The sequence below is a fragment of the Scyliorhinus torazame genome, chromosome 3 (assembly GCF_047496885.1).
Source record: "Scyliorhinus torazame isolate Kashiwa2021f chromosome 3, sScyTor2.1, whole genome shotgun sequence".
Taxonomy (NCBI): domain Eukaryota; kingdom Metazoa; phylum Chordata; class Chondrichthyes; order Carcharhiniformes; family Scyliorhinidae; genus Scyliorhinus; species Scyliorhinus torazame.
In genome coordinates this window covers 241379354-241399425 of record NC_092709.1, presented here as the reverse complement: position 1 = coordinate 241399425, position 20072 = coordinate 241379354, and the positions used below count along the sequence as shown (strand labels likewise).

At 50.6% G+C, this 20072-nt stretch overlaps 1 protein-coding gene across 1 annotated transcript in view; it reads left to right on the top strand.

Moving 5' to 3' along the window:
• The window catches only part of itga2.2 (integrin, alpha 2 (CD49B, alpha 2 subunit of VLA-2 receptor), tandem duplicate 2), a 315510-nt gene that overhangs the window by 228762 nt on the left and 66676 nt on the right, over positions 1-20072 (top strand). The window contains exons 11-13 of the mRNA XM_072497064.1: positions 9482-9620; positions 18019-18164; positions 19624-19767. Coding sequence (XP_072353165.1) covers positions 9482-9620; positions 18019-18164; positions 19624-19767 — 429 coding nt within the window. The remainder of the gene's footprint in view (positions 1-9481; positions 9621-18018; positions 18165-19623; positions 19768-20072) is intronic.

Below are 20072 nucleotides of genomic sequence, written 5' to 3'. Positions count from 1 at the left end.
TTGGGTGTTCTGGATCCGTGGAACACATGCAGGTCACCAACACTTGAAATAGTGAAACACTATTTTATTGAATCATTAACTGTTTAACACACTCTGACTGTGGGTTAACACGATACTAGCTTTAACTAAACACCTTTGCCTTGTCCTAACCAGTCGATGCACTCAGCACATGGTGAATGTCTGTGCTGCAGGCTGTGAGCTCTGTCCTCCTAGCTAGCTGCAGCTCGAATGAGCGGGAACTCTGAAGCCCCCTGTCTTTATACTGCGTGTGCTCTAACTGGTGATTGGCTGCAGTGTTGTGTGTGTTGATTGGTCCCACTGTGTGTCCATCAGTGTGTGTCTGCACCATGATATACTGGTGTACATTATGACATCCCCCCTTTTATTAAAAAAATGTACCTGTGTGGCACTAAATAATGTATGGTGAGAATGTCCCTGACTACGTGTGTGCAAAATATTTACAGGACTACGTACATGAGAACTAAGCTATTTACATGGGAAGGTGCCTGGTGCAGAAAAACAGTATGTCACAAGAATAACGAGATGAACACTATATACAAACCATGTAAACGATTAAACGGAAGAACAGGACAAATCAGAAAGTCCATAAGTCCACAATGTTCACAAATTAAGTCTCTGAGGTGGGTGACGAATTCTGGTTGACCGCCTCAAGGGTGGGTCGGGAGCCGCCGGCAGAGGAGCGGGCTGGACTGCGTCAGAGTGAGGAGGATGCAGAGTGACCGGGATCTCTGCATAGTCCATGGTAGGGTCAGCAGGAGGGCGAGGCGACAGTGGAGGATCACATAGCGAGCGCGGAACGAGACGAAGGGCACGTCGATTGCGGCGCAGAATGCAGCCAGCCGGTAGACAAACCAGGAATGAGCGGGGGGCCACAGCGGTTGCAGACCAGCCACCATCCGGAAGATGGATGCAGACGTTGTCATCTGGAGCCAGAGCAGGGAGATCAGCTGCACGGGAGTCATGAGCCGCCTTGTGCTGTGCACGAGACAGCTGCATCCGTCGAAGGACCGGAACGTGGTCGAGATCTGGGACATGAATGGACGGCACCGTCGTCCTCAGGGTGCGACCCATGAGCAGCTGGGCTGGCGACAGGCCAGTGGACAGTGGGGCGGTGCGATAGGTTAGCAAGGCGAGGTAGAAATCGGACCCAGCATCGGCAGCCTTGCAGAGGAGCCGTTTGACTATGTGGACGCCCTTCTCCGCTTTGCCATTGGATTGGGGGTACAGGGGACTGGATGTCACATGTACAAAATTGTACCGCCTGGCAAAGTTAGACCATTCCTGGCTTGCGAAACAGGGGCCATTGTCCGACATCACAGTGAGTGGGATGCCGTGTCGAGCAAAGGTGTCCTTACAGGCACGGATGACTGCAGACGATGTGATGTCGTGCAACCGTATCACCTCCGGGTAATTTGAAAAGTAGTCCACAATCAGGACATAGTCCCTGCCCAGCACGTGGAACAGGTCGATGCCCACCTTGGTCCAAGGTGACGTGACAGGACAGCACGGTAGCATTGTGGATAGCACAATTGCTTCACAGCTCCAGGGTCCCAGGTTCGATTCCGGCTTGGGTCACTGTCTGTGCGGAGTCTGCACATCCTCCCCGTGTGTGCTTGGGTTTCCTCCGGGTTCTCCGGTTTCCTCCCATAGTCCAAAGATGTGCAGGTTAGGTGGATTGGCCATGATAAATTGCCCTTAGTGTCCAAAATTGCCCTTAGTGTTGGGTGGGGTTACTGGGTTATGGAGATAGGGTGGAGGTGTTGACCTTGGGTAGGGTGCTCTTTCCAAGAGCCGGTGCAGACTCGATGGGCTGAATGGCCTCCTTCTGCACTGTAAATTCTATAATTCTATGATCTATGACCAACTCATGGGGCTGCAGGGTCTCACGTGGTTGGGCCGGCTGGAAGCGCTGACAGGTTGGGCAGTTGAGCACTGTGTTGGCTATGTCGTCATTAATGCCAGGCCCAATACACTGCCTACCGGGCCCGTCGGCGGCACTTTTCCACGCCAAGGTGGCCCTCGTGTAGCTGTTCCAGGATGAGCTGGCGCATGCTATGCGGGATGACAATGCGGTCCAGTTGCAGAAGTACCCCGTCTACTACCGCCAGATCATCTCTGACATAATAGAACTGAGGGCATTGGCCCTTGAGCCACACGTCTGTTAGGTGGCGCATGACACACTGTAGCCAAGGGTCAGCTGCCGTCTCGCGGCGAATTTGGACGAGGCCTTCATCCGTGGCAGGTAGATTGGAGGCACGAAGGCCACATGGTCGTCAGCCTGGCAGACGAATCCCGCTGGGTCACACGGAGTGTTGACTGCCCTGGAGAGCGTCAGCAATGATCAGGTCTTTGCCTGGGGTGTATACCAGCTGGAAGTCGTATCGCCGGAGCTTGAGCAGAATACGCTGGAGGCGGGGCGTCATGTCGTTCAAGTCTTTCTGTATTATATTGACCAGCGGGCGATGGCCGGTCTCGACGGTGAATTGAGGAAGTCCGTACACATAATCGTGAAACTTAACCACACCGGTCATAAGGCCCAGGCACTCCTTTTCTATCTGCGCGTAGCGCTGCTCCATGGGGGTCATCGCACGTGACAGATATGCAACGGGGACCCATGATGAGACCTCATCGCGTTGCAGGAGCACTGCCCCAATGCCGGATTGACTGGCATTGGTTGAAATTTTGGTCTCTTTTGCTGGATCAAAGAAAGCTAAGACCGGGGCCATGGTGAGTTTGGTTTTGAGTTCTCTCCATTCGCGCTCGTGGGCAGGGAGCCATTGGAAGTCTGTCGTCTTCCTGACCAGGTTCCTGAGAGCCGTGGTATGAGAGGCGACGTTAGGGATGAACTTCCCTAAAAAGTTGACCATGCCTAGAAATCGGAGGACCGCCTTCTTGTCCTCTGGCGTTTTCATGGCTGTGATAGCAGCCACCTTGTCCGCATCCGGCCGCACACCCAACTGGGAGATGTGGTCGCCGAGGAACTTGAGTTCCGTCTGACCAAAAGAGCATTTGGCCCTGTTGAGGCGAAGGCCCTGCTCACGTATGCGTTTGAACACGCGCTGGAGGAGACTGACTTGCTCCTGCGGGGTGGTGGACCAAATGATTATGTCGTCGACACAGACACAAACACCTTTGATGCCTTCCATCATTTGTTCCATGATCCTGTGGAACACTTCTGAAGCAGATATGATCCCAAACGGCATCCTGTTGTAACAATATCTGCCAAAGGGAGTATTGAATGTACACAGTTTCTTGCTGGATTTGTCGAGCTGGATTAGACAGAATCCTTTTGAGGCGTCGAGTTTGGTGAAGAGCTTGGCACGAGCCATCTCGCATGTGATCTCTTCACGCTTGGGAATTGGATAATGCTCCCTCATGATATTGCGATTCAGATCCTTGGGATCAATGCAAATTCTCAATTCGCCGGAAGGCTTTTTTACACATACCATGGAACTGACCGAGTCGGTTGGTTCCGTGACTCTGGAGATCACTCCTTGGTCCTGGAGGTCCTGCAGCTGCTGCTTGAGGCTGTCCTTAAGGGGTGCTGGGACCCTGCGAGGTGCGTGCACCACAGGCGTGGCATTCTGTTTCAATAAGATCTTGTAGGTATATGGGAGCGTGCCCATGCCTTCGAAGATGTCGTGGTGCTGGTCGATGATGGCATTGAGTTGCGCCCTGAAGTCAGTGTCCTAAAAGGCAGACGTGTCATCAGGAGAGAGAGAGTGAACTCTCTGAACTCTGTTCAACAGCTTGCATGCCTGCGCGCCAAGCAGGGAGGCTTTCGAGGAGCCCACGATTTCAAAAGGAAGGATGGCTTTGCGTGACCTGTGCGTCACTTCAAGTTGGCACGAGCCGCTAGCAGCAATGACATTGCCATTATAATCCAATAGCTGGCAGGCGGATGGAAGGATGGCTGGTTTGACACAAAGGCTTTGGAAGTCAGACCATGCAATGAGATTGGCGGAGGCACCAGTGTCCAGGCGGAATCGTATTTGGGACCGGTTGACCGTCAGGGTGGCACACCACTCATCGTCTGGATCAATGCTGTATACCGACAGCGGCTGGTGTCTTTGCTTCGGGGACAGCCTGTTTTTTGTCACGACACCGACTCGAAAAGGCGCCTTCGGGTCCTCGGTGTCACTGCTGTGTGGGAGGTCCACATCGGACTCGGTGACTGTGGGTTGAATTGCCCAGACATTCCTGCGAGGCTGCCTGAAGCGCTATGAATTGGCAGGCTGAGCTGCTCGGCAGAAGGCAGCATAGTGGCCAAGTCTGCCACATCGTAGGCATTGTCGAGATTTGGCAGGGCATTGCCGTTTTAAATGGGCGGAGCCACGTTTGCCGCATGTCGTAGCGTCAGCACGTTCGCTGCGCCACCGCGCATGCGCGGTGCGGTCGTGCGTGGTGCGCGCCTGCGCATTACGTTCTCCGACGTTGCCGTCCCCTCGTTTGGTGCGCACAAGCGGGGAGTCCGCGAAAAGCACGCAAAATGGCCGCCCTCATCCAGGCTGAGGCCCTGGAATTGCTCAATCACTTGGACCCGTTCCGCCTCGTGGGGACCTTGCCACGCCGTTTCAGCTGCTTGGATGTGGGAATTACAACTCGTGGCGTTTTCGTGTAAGACACAGGTCTCAATGGTGGTCGCTAGGGTGAGCTGCTTTACTTTGAGGAGCTGCTGTCGTAGGGGGTCCGAATGAACACCAAAAACGATCTGGTCGCATATCATGGAGTCGGAGGTGGGCCCGTAGCTGCAAGACTGCGCAAGGATGCGGAGGTGCGTGAGAAAGGATTGGAAAGGTTCATCCTTACCCGGCAAACGCTGTTGGAACACATAGCGCTCGAAACTTTCATTTACCTCTACGCTGCAGTGAGTGTCAAACTTGAGGAGGACCGTCTTGAACTTTGTTTTATCTTCATCATCCGCAAAGGTGAGAGAATTGAAAATGTGAATGGCATGGTCTCCGGCCGTGGAGAGGAGGAGAGCAATCTTTCTGGTATCCGAGGCGCCCTCCCTGTCTGTGGCCTCAAGGAAGAGCTGGAAGCGCTGTTTGAATATCTTCCAGTTGGCCCCTAGGTTGCCGGTGATGCGGAGCGGCGGCGGCGGGCTGATATTGTCCATGTTGCAGGATGACGGAATGCTGGCGGAAGGCAGATCACTTGCAGGTAGGTCGAAGAAGTGCTGATATCCTTCAACTCCTGGTATCATGATGTGTTGGGTGTTCAGGATCCGTGGAACACATACAGGTCACCAACACTTGAAATAGTGCAATACTATTTTTTGAATCATTAACTGTTTAACATACACTGACTGTGGGTTAACACGATACTAGCTTTAACTAAAGACCTTTGCCTTGTCCTAACCAGTCGATGCACTCAGCACATGGTGAATGCCTGTGCTGCAGGCTCTGTCCTCCTAGCTAGCTGCAGCTCGAATGAGCGGGAACTCTGATGCCCCCTGTCTTTATAGTGCGTGTGCTCTAACTGGTGATTGGCTGCTGTGTTGTGTGTGTTGATTGGTCCCACTGTGTGTCCATCAGTGTGTGTCTGCACCATGATATACTGGTGTATATTATGACACTCCCTATCGTCACCATCAGCTCTAGGATTACCTCTTCCATATGCTCAGCATCAGGCTGGGAGCCAGAAGGCCTTGGGATCCAGCAGACCTCGGACTGCTGTCTCGCCTGGGGGTTCCTGCCTCCACCTGATGTACATCAGCAGCATTGTGGTGCTCACTAGATTGTGCCGCAGAAGCCTGACCATTAATGTTTCCCAGCAAGGTGCGCATATCTGCGCTGGTGGAGGGTGGGGATGACAGCTATGATGCTTCGATCGTGGCTTTCTCAGAGCTCTCCTCCGAGGTGGTCTCCTGGGAGGCTAGAGGGGGGGCCACCCAGGATGGTCCGGCACCATCGGCTGGAGGACATGCGAGAGAATGGACATGTGGTCAGTGGGAGGGATGGGTCAGTCAGTAAGGCAATAACAAATCACATTTGACAGGTTCCTCACCTCTACGGCATCCGCCAGCCTCCGTGTTGGTGACCACCCTGTCCTCGGCCACCCCAGTCACCCCCAGGGCTCTCTGCTCGAAGGAGTTGAGGATTCTAATGTACGGCACCCCACCGCCAGTCTGGGCCCTCTCCCGATGATTGTGCAACAGCTTTTCCTGAGGATACACAGAGAGGGCATCGTTAACCACACCTGTGGTTTGCAGTGATGGGAGGGGGGATGTGAAGGAAGGTTTGGGGTCTGAAAGGAGGTGGGAGAGAGAGTTGTGGGGTTTGAAGGGGGGGTGGAGGGACGGTTGGGGGTAGCATGGAGAGTTGGGGGGGTAGATGCTCGCATGTGGGCGGAAAGGTCTCGGGCGGGGGGGGAGGGGTGCCTTTGTATCTTCTCACCCGTGCTGCCCGGTGTTGGTCATTGACCTTTATCCGGCACCGGAAGCCAGTCCTCCTGGTCAAACTCCCGGCGCTCACAGCCGCCACCATCTCGTCCCCGGAAGCACTGGCTGCCCTGTGACTGACCTTCTCGGACCCTTGGGGGAACAGGACATCCCTCCCGGCCTCCACTGCGACTAGGAACCTCCCCAAATCTGCCCAGAATCTTGGGGCTGGTCTCCTGGGCATCATTGTTGTGAGCTGACTGGGATTGGCTGAGCAAGTGCTGCTCGACCTTGTTAGCAGGGGGTTGGCAAGCGCGCTGCCGGCGAATCTGCTGGTGAGCCTTCATTTGCGGTGAGAAGCATGTGGGACCTCGATAAGTGGGCCAATTAACATTGAATAATGTTGCCGGCCTCGCTGGGTGAAGAGCCGGGAAGTTTGCGACAGTTCCCACTCGCTACCACACTTAGAAATCTTTCCAGAGAATCTCGCCCATCAGTTTCTATATCTGAGCAGACAATTATTTACAAATGCTTTAAAATTCTCCGCACTCTCGTGATTCCAGCCTTTTGCTTTCAATTTAGTTTCTGTTTCTCTAGAACCCAGCTCGACTAATAGCACAGAAAGAAAAATGAAATGTCAACAGACACCTGGGGCGGGATTCTCCCCTACCCGGCGGGGCGGGGGGGTTCCGGCGTAATGGAGTGGCAGGAACCACTCTAGCGTCGGGCCGCCAAGAAGGTGCGGAAGTCTCCGCACCTTTAGGCACCAAGCCCTCACCTTGAGGGGCTAGGCCCGCGCCGGAGTGGTTTCCGCTCCACCGACTGGCGGGAAAGGCCTTTGGCGCCAAGCCAGCCGGCGCCGAAAAGGTCTTCGCCGGGCAACGCATGCACGGGAGCGTCAGCGGCTGCTGACGTCATCCCCGCGTATGTGCAGGGGAGGGGGTCTCTTCCACCTCTGCCACAGTGAAGACCATGGCGATGGCGGAAGAAAAAGAGTGCCCCCACAGCACAGGCCCGCCCGCCTGTGCGAGCCAGGCCACCGTGGGGAACCCCCCGGGGCCAGATCACCCCGCGCCCCCCCCAGGACCCCGGAGCCAGCCCACGCCGCCTTGTCCCGCCATTCTTGTGGTGGTTTAATCCACGCCGGCGGGAGAGGGTTGACAGTGGCGGGACTTCGGACCATCGCGGGCCGGAGAATCGCCGGGGGTGGGCCCGCCGACCGACGCGGCGCGATTCCCGCCTCCGCCGAATCTCTGGTGGTGGAGAATTCGGTACACAGCGGGGGCGGGATTTACGCCAGCCCCCAGCGATTCTCCGACCCGGTGGGGAGTCGGAGAATCGCGCCCATGTTGTCAGACACCAAACAACTGAATGTTTCATCTTTTCTATCTGAAAACTAAAACATCTTATTTGCATAAAAAACAAAATGACTGTACCTTCAGTCATTTCATAGAGTTCAACACGTCCATTTTCTGAAAGTACAAATATACCCTTTGATGTAAGAAGGTTGTTGATGGCAAACCTCAGGTGGTGGTTTTGCGTAATCGGCTCGATGAAGTGAATGATCAACTCGCAGACACTCGTCAGAAAAGGAAATGTATCCTCATAATCACAGTCCTCAAAATCCTGGTTTGCCCATCATCAAGTGTCCAACATTCCTCTTTATATTGTCATCTGTAGGATAGCGTTGGTACCGCGCAGCCACTTGATCTGTTTTGGTCTTCATAGAGATGATGAGAATGTGCGGTCTCAATTTGGTCATTTCATGTGAACCCAATCTCCACAATCAAATCATGGTTCTCTTGTGCACATTTGCTTGTTTACTTTATTTTTTTGTTTTATGATTTCTTCAGCTTTTGCTCTGACATTCTTGATGGATTATGATGATGGCTTAGCAATGGTCAGCAGCAGGCGGAAGTTAGGATCAGCCATAAGTTTAGCCAGTGCCTGTCCAGCCAGAGAGCGTGAAAGGGGTTTATTTGCGCAAAAATAGGATTTGAATGGAATGTTCAAAAGTTTCCCCTTTGACTTGGCAACTCTCAGACCATCTGTCATCAACCAGTTGAATCACTCAATGTTGCTATTCAAATATGGATTGTATCGCAATGTCAGATGGTGAGTTCCATAGCTTGTTAGGAATTCCTCGAACTGACAAGTCACTAACTGTGGAGCATTGCCTGCAGTGATTGGCTCAAGCAAACTTAATTTTGTAAACAACTTGCCTTGAATGTCAATGACCAAAGTGGTGGTAATGGAATTTGTTGTCGTGATTTCTGGCCATTGTCATGTAGACCATGGACAACAAGCAAAAAGCATTGATGTCGAGGGACTATTTGCACAAAAATATCTACATGGAGTTGTTGCCATGTTTTTATTGACCATGGGGTTAGTTGTAGGGGTGCAGGACACACTTTAACAGATTGTTCACTGAATATATATACTATGCCCTTTTATTTCTGTTAGACATTGAGGCAATTTTTACAGGACAGATAATCTGAACTTCAATGGCCACCTTTGCAGCACATTGTTCACTTTTGAAAAGGAATCTGAGTTTAATGCATTGTTATGATTTTCATCAATCTCAGAATCTAGAGACTGAAATGTTGTAAAACTAATTTTAATTTTTTGGAACTGAATTTAACTTGGAATACAGTAGCGTGAAAAAGCTGTGCTTGAGCGTTTCAAGAGTCTCGATACATTTACCGGAGGTTATACAATATATCCAACTCTTAATTAAAAATGTTTGCCATCAAATGACCAATCCCATTCAGAAATCATAAAATTTTGGTTAAAGAATGGAATACTTCAGGTATTTTTCTAAAGTTGAGTGGAGTAAAGAAAACTTTACTCTGCAATATCTAGAGAGCCAGATGATGTCACTGGAGGCCCAAAATGGAATGTCTTCTACTTAGCAACTGTAATATCGCTCAGCTTGAGTAAAACAAAAACTTAAAAATAAATAAATCCAATACAACATCTTTAGTAGAATGTTATTATACTGTAATGGGACACAATGTTAAATGCATCAAATAGTTTTCTTGTTGTGCAATTTATTCAAGATAAACAACCTTTTTTCAGGACTTGCTGATGTTGGGAGCGGTAGGAGCTTATGATTGGACAGGCACAACTGTCCACAAATCACCTAACAAGATTATTACTTTTGCCAAGAAAGTTTTTCAAGACATTTTGCAAGATAGAAATGACAGTTCATACTTTGGTAAGCCTTACCTTTATTCCCTCTCATTATAATATCACAGTTGTACATTCACCCTCTGACTCATTGATTTGATTTTAGGGCAAACAAAATGGTATGTACAATTTCTATGCTATGAGACTCGATTTAACCACCGCGCTACACCCAGCACGGATCTGGGTGTGGCAGTTAAATAGGGGGAAAGACCAAAATTGAGATTCGCGCCAAGCACAAATCCAGTTGCTATCTAATCGGCCCGCACCTGATGGCGAGTTCCGAATGACACCCAAATATGGCGAGCTTATCATTAACCCTCATTTGCACTCATTTCCATCTCAATAACGAGATAAAAGTCGAATGCAGCAGCCTCACAAGAATTAACCGACTCCCAGTGAGAAATCACATGGGCGTCATTTAGTATTCCTTTCCAAAGACGTGAAGTTGGTGCAGTGACTACTGATGGGAACTGAGGAGGTGAGTTGCCATTTCCATTATTGGCCATGCAGCTCAAGGGCACCGGAACTGTTGCCCCAGTGCTCGGGTGAGATGGGGAGACACCTCAGGGCGGTTGGATTCGGTCGGGAGACTGAGGCGTTCCTGGTCGGGGGTCGGCCCTGGGCCAGGGGGGTGAGGGGCTTTTCGTCTGTGAGGGCTGAAAGCCATCTTTAAATATTGTGGATACCCATAACAGGGGCAACTACAACTGCTGCCTGTCGTACAAAACACTTCCAGGACAGAACCCTGCTCTTGGTTCTATGCTGAAGGTCACTTTAACTCCCTTTGTCTGTGAGCAGCCTCAAGCTTCACAGCTGAAGGCTATTGTGAATGAGGAATTTGCCTTGTTAGTTGTGAGAGTCCTTCACAGCTGCATGTTGTGTTTATTGCTTGCTCCTGCTGGTGGCTGCAGATGCCTGGAGGCTGCTGTTGCTGTTTCCTTCCTTTTCTCTAACCAGAAAGAAGGGACATTTTTTCTAAGATACCTGGGGCCTGGAACACTGAGCTCGGGGGGATGTTTGAGTCCAGAAGGCAATCCAATTTGAAGCAAGAAGATGCTGCGGGACCTGGTGCACGACATTGATCCAAATAGACCACCTGATGATGCCATTGAAGAAATCCTTTTGCAGATTGTTGATGCTTTTGTTGCTGGTGTGGTGAGTGCTGCATGTAACTGGCACAACACCATGGGTTAAACACGCTGGAAGTCAAGGATGCACCTTGAGTGCCAGTGGAAAATGTGGATGCCAGGATTTAGTTCCGGTGAGATTGGGCCGTGTGGGAGGGCCTGCACAGCTGCGGCTCCTGGATGGAGAATGACACTGATACATGGAACAACCAACAAGTAATACATTGATGGACAGACCAATTCTATGGCAAAGTTCTAGACATGATAAAACATTCTCCGGTTTTTCCTCCGTTTATGTTGAGGATCCTGTGAGGGGTGATACTGTGTGTTTGTTTATTTTGTGAAAATGTGTTGATACAGCTTTATATTGATACCAATATGGAACAGTGGCATTTCCTTGTTGATTAATGGTTAGTGTGATATGTGGAATGTTACGTGGTTGATTTTCAAATCTCTGTTAATGTTGACCATTTAATAAACAAAATATTCTCAAGTGGCTGCTTGTGGTACACGTGTCATGTCTCAGACAATGATTGTTGCATCCCACTTCAATCAAATTTTGAAGCCTGAACTTTAGAAGCATTAGCATCATAGAGGCAGAGGCCAACAATCAAACACTCAAGAGCTGGGCTTCGGCACTGGGGATCCCAAGGTTAAGTGTGTGGATCAGGGGAGGGCACCCTAATGGTCACTCTAATGTCCCCAGCATGGGTCTGGGGTCCAGGGGCTCCTGCTGTGGGATGAGTGAGCAGAGTGAGATTTTCCAGTGAAACTGGCTCGGTGGGTGGCACTCTGAAAGAAGGCGGGATACGTGAGGGTGGGAGGCTTGGGGGATTTGAGGGTCCTGGGGTGGAAGCCCTAACTGATTGTCGGTCTCTGTCCTTTTCCAATTCCTTACAGATATCCAAAGTATGGCTGGTTATGTTGGTGCTACAGAGGCCCCCTTGCAGTGCTAGCGGAAGCCCAGGCGGCCAGACACCAGAGAAGGCGGCAGCAGCATCGAGGTGGCACCCCATGTGCAGAGGGCCGCCACACAACCTGTAAACCCGGCCACCCATCAAGCCGAAGTGGAACCCAGAGGGGGACGCTAGCGACGGCCCAAGGTGTATAGGTGTCGTTGGTCTTCCGAGGAGGTGACGGATAGCATGTGCCACGGGTGACTCCGTCTCAACAAAGAGAGAGTGCAGCATCTGTGCCACGTCCTCATGGACTTGGCACCCCGTGGAGTAGGACACCTGCTCCAGGTGGCCGTGAAGTTTACCGCAGGTCATGGATGTCCTGTATGCATCAGACTATATCAACGTTGAACTGGACCAAGCCGACCAAGATGTCCGGCTGGAAGATTCTCCACCATCGCCGGGATGCCCCAGGTCCCGGGGGTAATTGATGGCGCACATGTTGCGTTGTGCACACCGGGCATCAGGGAGTGCCCTTCATTTACAGTAAGGGTTTCCACTCCCTGAATGCCCAGCTCATGTGTGACCACTGCCTCGGGATCATGCACGTGTGTACACGCTTCCCAGGGGTCCATGACAGCTACATTCTGGGAACCGCTGAGATCCCCAGCATCTTTGAAGACCACCACAGGATGATGGGTTGGCTGTTGGGGGAATAAGGCGTACCCGCTGAGGTCCTGGCTGATGATGCCAGTGCAGAGGCTGGAGACCGAGGCGGAGACCCGATATAATGAGGCCGATGTTGCCACCCATGCTGTCATTGAGCAGTGCATCGGACTGCTCAAAATGCAGTTCCGATGCCTGGACCACTCTGATGATGCACTGCAGTACACCCCACAAATGGTCTCCCACTTTGTGGTGGTCTGCTGTGCCCTCCACGGCCTGGCACAGCAGCGGGGCGACATGCTGGAGGAAAAGGAGCATGCAGCCTCATATGAGGAGGAGGAGCCAGACCAGGAGGGGGCTGGAGGACAAGCCTGGGATGGCGTCGCAGGAGGGACTGGACCATGGAGGACAGGCGACGGCACGAGTCCAGCATGCTTGGACGACCAGGGATGCCCTCACCCTCTACCCTCAATCCCTCATTTGCACAATCTCCCATCCCCCCAATTCCTCCAGTCCCCGAATCCCACCTTCCTCCTCCCCCCATTCCCCTCCTTCCCACCCATTTCCCTCCTTCCCACCCATTCCCCTCTTCCTCACCCATTTCCCTCCTTCCCCTTCCCATTCCAAGGGTCTGCCTGTGTCGGCACTATCAGCGGGTCAATATCAAAGGCAGGAGAGTGATGATAACTCACTGTGAGGAAAGCTTTGGTGCTCCTTAGTTCATGCCAAAGTCTGACTCCTGTCTTTCTGATAACGCCCTCACACCCATCCTCTGTGCATTGGGGGCATCTGATCTTGGACTACTGTGCGCTTGGGAGCAGATGGCAACAGGGGGTGGTGTAGGCAGGCCCGCTGTGAAGATTAATGTGACATAGGCTTCACATGTATCAGGTGTAACATGTTTTAAAAATAAACTTTGGACATATCCAATTCCCCTAGCCACAGATTGTGATACACACCGCATCCTCCAACTCCCCTAGTGTCCCTTCAGTGATCGCTCTTCTTGATCGTTCGTGGTCTAGTGCTATGTCTAGGTGTGTCCCCAGGATGCACATCAAAGGTGAAGGCAACCTGCTGCTTTCCCCACCCCGTGGCCTTTGATGCTCTTAGCAGTCGTCCTCTGGAGGGCTTGAAGCCAAGGGGCCTGGCCAACTTACCAATGTCACTGGCATCATTGTGTCCCCCTATTCTGCCCGCTGCCCTTGAGATGCACGGTGTCAGGACGGAGGGGTTCGTAAGAACTAGAGATCATCGTCGTCTCCTTGGTGTCAGGCCCCGAGTTCGCCCCGCAGCGCTCCTTCCTCCCTGTCAGTGCCTGTAGGGCCCTGAGAGTCTGCGTGGGACAGAGGGGCAGCTGCTCTGAGCTCCAGAGGCCTCTGCGTCATCTGGCTCTGCCAGTCCTGGCGGATCCCCATTGTCTACACCACGGTGTCGACGCCCTCAGTGATTGGCCATGCCTCGACATTGTCCACCTGCACCTGGGACATGTCCCTCGTTGACTGGGACATGATGTTGAGACCCTCGGCCATGGTTGTTACAGACTGAGCCATGTCTTGGGCACCACCACTCAAGACATGAATGTCGTGCTCCAGGCTTTCCATTGCAGTAACCACCCTAGCATGGTTCACCTCGGTGCCACACATTGTTTGCATCGTCTCCTGCGCCCATAGCTTTTGGGACTCCTCCAATCGGCTGTGCACTCACTGTAATGTCACCGACATCCCCTCCTGAATCACACGGCTGTGCCCTATCATCTGCAGCAGCTCTGGGAAAACCTTGTCCAGAGGCTCAGCATCTGACTGAGACCTGGGATCCAGCAGACCTCCGACTGCTGACTCCCTTGGATGTTCCTGCCACGACCTGATGTGCATCAGCAACTCTGTCATGCTCACCAGATAGTGCCCCAGAAGTCTGTCCATGAATGTCACCCACAGAGGTGTGTGTCTTTGTGCTGATGGAATGTGGGTACGATAGCTATGACACCTCGATGGTAGTCTCCTCAGAGCTCTCCTCTGGATGGCCCTGTCCCTTCAGATGGAGATCCTGCGAGACAATTGGCATGTGGCCAGTGAGAGAGGAGCATCATTTTGTCTGACATGAACAACTCACTTGAGACAGGTGATCTGGCTGAAGGGGCAATGGGTCCTCACCTCAGCGGCACAGGCCAACCTCACTGTAGGTAACTGCTCTCTCCACGGATAACCCCATGAAATCCAGGGCCTTTTCCTCATAGGGGGTGAGGACGCGAATATCTGGTACACCGACCCCGTATTGGCCCTTTCCTGCTTATTATAGCCTATTTGCTCCTCGGTGGCAATGAGAGGACATTGAGCCACACGTTTAATGGGTCGAGGGGGTCTATAGCCAGTGGCATGTGTGAGCACCACACCTGGACATGAAGGTGGCATGGTGGTGGGTGCCAGTGGGTTCTGAGGAGAAGGTCCGCCGATTGGATGTGGGGAGGGTGCGAGGTGTCATCCAGTGATTTGTGTGGGGGGGGGGCTGAAGAATTTGAGGGGTGGTTGGCGGAGCTAATGCCAGGAGAGAGGTGGTAACTTGCAGCTCGGTGGAGGTCGTTGGTCTTCTGCCGACATTGGACAGTTGGCCTCCTGGTCATGCTGCCCGTACTGACAGCCACGGCCACTGCCTCCCAGGCTGTATTAGTGACCCTCCTGCTGGTCCTCCGACCCCATCAGGGGAACAGGATATCCCGTCTCACATCCACAGCGGAGAGAAGCCTGTCCAGGTCGGCATCCCCAAAGTGAGGAACAGGCCTGGGCTCTGCCATGCTTGTGTGTTGACTGGGAGTGAGTGGTGAGGGAGAGTGTTTAAAAGCAGATCCCCCTTGTTAGCGGCGAGAGGCTGAGGTGCAATTCTGCCGAATCAGATGGCGAGGGAGCCAGTAATGGTGAGAAGCTCGAGAGGGCTTATTTCTGGGACTAAGTGCTGCTAAATATGGGCCGCAATCTCACCAACGCGGCCATCGAGAAATACCCCACCAATCACACCCAAAATCACATTTAGAACTTTTTCTGTTAAATCGAGCCCATTATGAACAATGAGCAAAGTTTCCCATCAAGTCCTAAATGCCTGAAAAGCACTGCCAGTCATAAATAGGATGACATTAAACATCAACATGCTGCACCATATACAGTCAAAATGTCATAGAGGCCTACAGCACACAAAAGGCCCTTCGGCTCATTGCGTCTGGGCTGGTGAAAAACAGCCACCTAACTGTTCTAATCCCATTTTCCAGCACTTGGCTCACAGCTTTGTTTGCCTTGCCAGCACATCTAAATGCTTCTTAAATGTTATGAAGCCTCCACCACCCTTTCAGGCAGTGAGTTCCAGACTCCCACCACCCTTTGGGTGAAAACAATTTTCCTCACATCCTCACATATAACAGTGGACTGCAATATTACGCTTGCAAAATCATGGATACTAAGTCCCTACTGTCAGGTGGATGTACCTTTAAGAAATGGGTGTTTATCAAATAGCTGCAGTGATGTCACTGTGTAGGTGGAGCTGGGCTCTGCTTTGCTTTTTACTCTTGTTTTGTTCTGAAAGCTGGTTTTGGCTCTGTGTTTAGTTTTGCTTTCAGTTGGAGAGCTGCATGTGAACCAAGCAGATGTGTATTGATCTTTCTCTCTACAAGCTAAAGAATGTCTTCACCTCATTGATGATTTCAAAATAATATCTGTTTCTGTGGAGAATTCAAACCTACTGTCTTTGTTAAAAAGTGTTTTAACTTATGGATGTTGCCGGGAAAGGTATTAAGGGTTACCTATAGAATATTGTCTTTGGGTAAGTATCAGTGTTTGTAGTTGATAAGATGTTTATTATTGGTTTATAAAGCGTTAACTGAATTCATAGAATAAACATGGTTTTGTTTTTAAAATACTTTAGATCTCTGTTGCATCACACCTGTAAATGGGCTCTTGTGCTCCCCATAACCAAAATCTATTCAAAGTTGTGGGTCAGGTGAACCCCATGATATACTTTGGAGTTTTCTAAACCCTGGCCCATAACACTACTCTCAGACAAGGGGCGGTATTCTTCAACCCTCCCGCAGGGTCGGAGAATCCCTGGGGGACGGCGTGAATCCCGCCCCGCCGCTCCGACGCCGGCTGCCGTATTCTCCGGCGTCGTTTTTCGGGCAGGGTTTACGCCACGCCAGTTGGGGGCCATTGGCAGCGCCCCCCCCCCCCCCAACAATTCTCCGGGCCCCGATGGGTCGAGCGGTTGTCAGTTCCTGGCCAGTCCCGCCGCCGTGAAATGGACATGGTCCCACATGGCGGGACCTGGCTGGTGGGCCATCTAGTGGAGTCCTCGGCGGGCTCTGGGGGATCCGGCCCTGGGGGGCCCCCCACGGTGGCCTGGCCCGTGATTGAGGCCCACCGATCTGCGGCCGGGCCTGTACCATGGGGGCACTCCTTCCTTCAGCGCTGACCTCTGTAGGGCTCCACCATAGCCGGCGCGGAAAAGAACCCCCCTGTGCATGCGCAGGAACACGCCGGCCAGTCTGTGCATGCGCCGAACCACGCCGCCAGTTCTGCGCATGTGCCAACTCGCGTCAGCCCTTCGGCGCCGGTTGGCGCGACACCAACCCCTCCGCCGCCAGCCTAGCCCACCAGTACAGATGATTCCACAACTTCCGGTTGGCCCGACGTTGAAGTGGTTCGCGCTGTTCTTGGGGCCGGTGTCAGGCCATCCCGCCAATTGCGGGTGAATCCCACCCAAGGACTGTTATTCTGCTGAATCAAGATATTCCCTAGAGGAAGTACGAAGATGAATAAAGTCAATCCCAGGCTTGTTTAGGTGCACCTCCAGTTGGTATGATTGAAATTACTCTGACCAACACTTTATTTATTTGAGTAATTGCTTAGACCTTAACTTTTTTAACACTATGGAACAATTTCACTGTCCCGTGTACCTTGGGAATGGTTTGTTCATGGGTGCAAAAAAGAAATCATAGCCATGATTCACCCACAGGTCTCGAGGGTTACCTCCCAAGTCCGGAGGGTTTGAGGGGGAATCCAGTCCTTCTGTGCATTTCATTGGCCACCCACGTGACCAGCTCATCTGGGAATGCTTATTTTGTAGGGCATCCAGAAGAATCTCTAATTAAATTATATTGATACGGCCCACAAAGATAGAAAGCAAAGACCAGGGAGGATAAGTTCCCTTTTCTTACAGAGACAGTGATAGAAGCTCAGTGTTAGAGTCATCTAGCGAGCTGTTTTTTGTACAGCAGCCAGAAGCTCCTTCGGCAAGCAACCATTACCACTATTATGTGGCCTCTCAGGCCTCAGCCATTGTATACCCATGCCCTCTTCCATGTGCAAAGCCCTGACAAGACCCATAATTTAAATCCACAATTATGGGTGGATTATGATCGGAGCAGTTGAAGCAGGTTTATGGTACACTCATTCTAACTAGTATCACAGCTCCGAGAGGTAAAAGAAAGCAGTACTAATGAACCACAAGATTTCAGATCAATTCTCCCCCCCCCCTCCCCCACCTGCTCAAGGGCAAATAAGGATGGGTAATGAATGCTGGCCTAGTCAGTGAAGTCCACATACCTTGAATGAATAATAAAAAAGGTTTTATAATGATAAATAAATTAAGCATTTAAAGCTCATTTTAAAACATTGATGTATGTATTCTCTTCTTTAGAAACGTTGACTTTGCAACAAGTTTTTCACAAATGATGCATGATTTGTACTTTCTTTTCAAGGTTACTCTGTGACATCCCTGGTTACACAGAATTCGGTGCTCTATGTTGCCGGAGCACCACGCTTCCAACACACTGGCCAGATAGTCATTTACACGGTTGGGTTAAATGATGAAGTGGTAATTAAGCAGACGGAAAAAGGAGAACAGGCATGTACTGTGCTAACCCATCTTTTTCTTTCAGATTCTGATTGTCCTGCTGTACAATTACATTACTTGCTGCTTCAGTTGGAAAGGTCAAGGGCAATGATACTGCAACATGACTGGGGGAAGAGATGTTAAAACAATTTATTAGAAAGCTGAGCATTGCACTCTGTTACATTTGGGGAAATGTTGCTTTTATTCGATCTGCAGTAATTGACGCCATAATAATCCACTTTTATCAGTAAATTATATATGAACTACAAACTTTAGTTCATTCGCCAAAGCAACATTGCACCACAGGTGTGAGTGGGAACCTGATCTTGGCATAGACGTGCTCCCATAGCTGAAGAAGAACAGCGGCTGGATTCTCCATCCCGTCGTGCCAGATTTCTGGTTCAGCACACCGGCGGGATGCTCCGTTTCGCCGGCCAGTCAATGGGGTTTCCCATTGTGGGGCAGCCCCACGCCGTAGTTTCTTTCCCCCAGGTCATTCCGTGCAGAGTCCAGACCCAGAACTTCCTTCTGGGTGCACTGTTTGCTTGAAGAAAACAAGAAAAAATGAGATGCTGGCTGACACCCTGTGTGTTTCCATCATTTTCTATTTTTACATTGCAATTAGAGCCCTGAGGAGAAGAAATTAAATAAGAATTCTTTGTTTGCATCCATGCCTTCAACTGCCCTTGGGTGAGGTGTGGAAGATCCGTCAATGGGGATCCTCGACAAGTAAGAGTACAAATTTTTGGCAGTTGCCCCTTCACTGAGTTGCCCAACAAGCAGATTCAGAACAATATAAGCCAAGAAAACTACCCCCCCCCCCCCAGTTAATTACAGTACAGTGGGAAATGGCCTCCTCTGTAACAGACGGGATGCCTCTTTACTCACTCTCCCCCTGCACCCCACCCCACCGCACCTCATTACAATGCAAGCAGGAAATACTCTCTCTCATATTCTTGTACTATATGCATTGGGCCTGCTCCTATTATCATGAAAACACCTCAGGAAGTCAGTCATAAATAGGAGTCCAAAACATTGTGTGGTTTCAAGAAACAGTTAGACATAGCACTTAGGGCGAAGGGGGTCAAAGGATATGGGGTAAAGCGAGATTAGGCTATTGAGTTGGATGATCAGCCATGATCATAATGAATGATGGAGTGGGCTTGAGGGGCCGAATGGTCTCCTGCTCCTATTTTTCTATGTTTCATTGTGGACTAAAGGAAATGTGACAAATGCACAACAGGAACCTAGTAGGTTCAAATTAAAATATTTAGTGGGAGAGATTTGTTTGCATAGCACTATGATTCAGCAAGGCCAGTTAGCGCCACTCTTCAATTATATTAAGAAGCAATCCTTGCCCCTGGGGAATCAGTGCAAGTTTGGCAGCGCTGTACCAACAAACCTCTCTCCTATAATCTCGGTGCATATAATTAGTACTTTAAAATGAATGACTATCCTGTTATCTTTTCAGCTTGGCTCCTATTTTGGCAGTGTCTTGTGTTCTATAGATGTTAACCGAGATTCACTAACGGACGTACTGTTGGTTGGATCACCTATGTTTATGGGTCAGAACAAAAATGAGGAAGGAAAAGTATATGTATTCTCTGTCAATAAGGTAAAAAGATTTTTCTACACAACTTAATATCAACTTGACAAGTTGAGCAGAAACCTCTTTGTGGAAAAATGTTTTGTGCCAACAAGATCCTTTAGTTTAATTTATATTAATAAAACATAAAATAAAATTACTGATATCAGAAATACTACCCCAACCTTTACGCAAATGTTCCATACATACTTGCATGCCTAAAGCACAGTGGCAAAATATTACTTGATAATGGTAGAGAATCTCGTCTACTTAGTGTGTAAATTGACTGCTACCCTTCCACAAACATTCAAACCCTCCACCACTGACAATCAGTG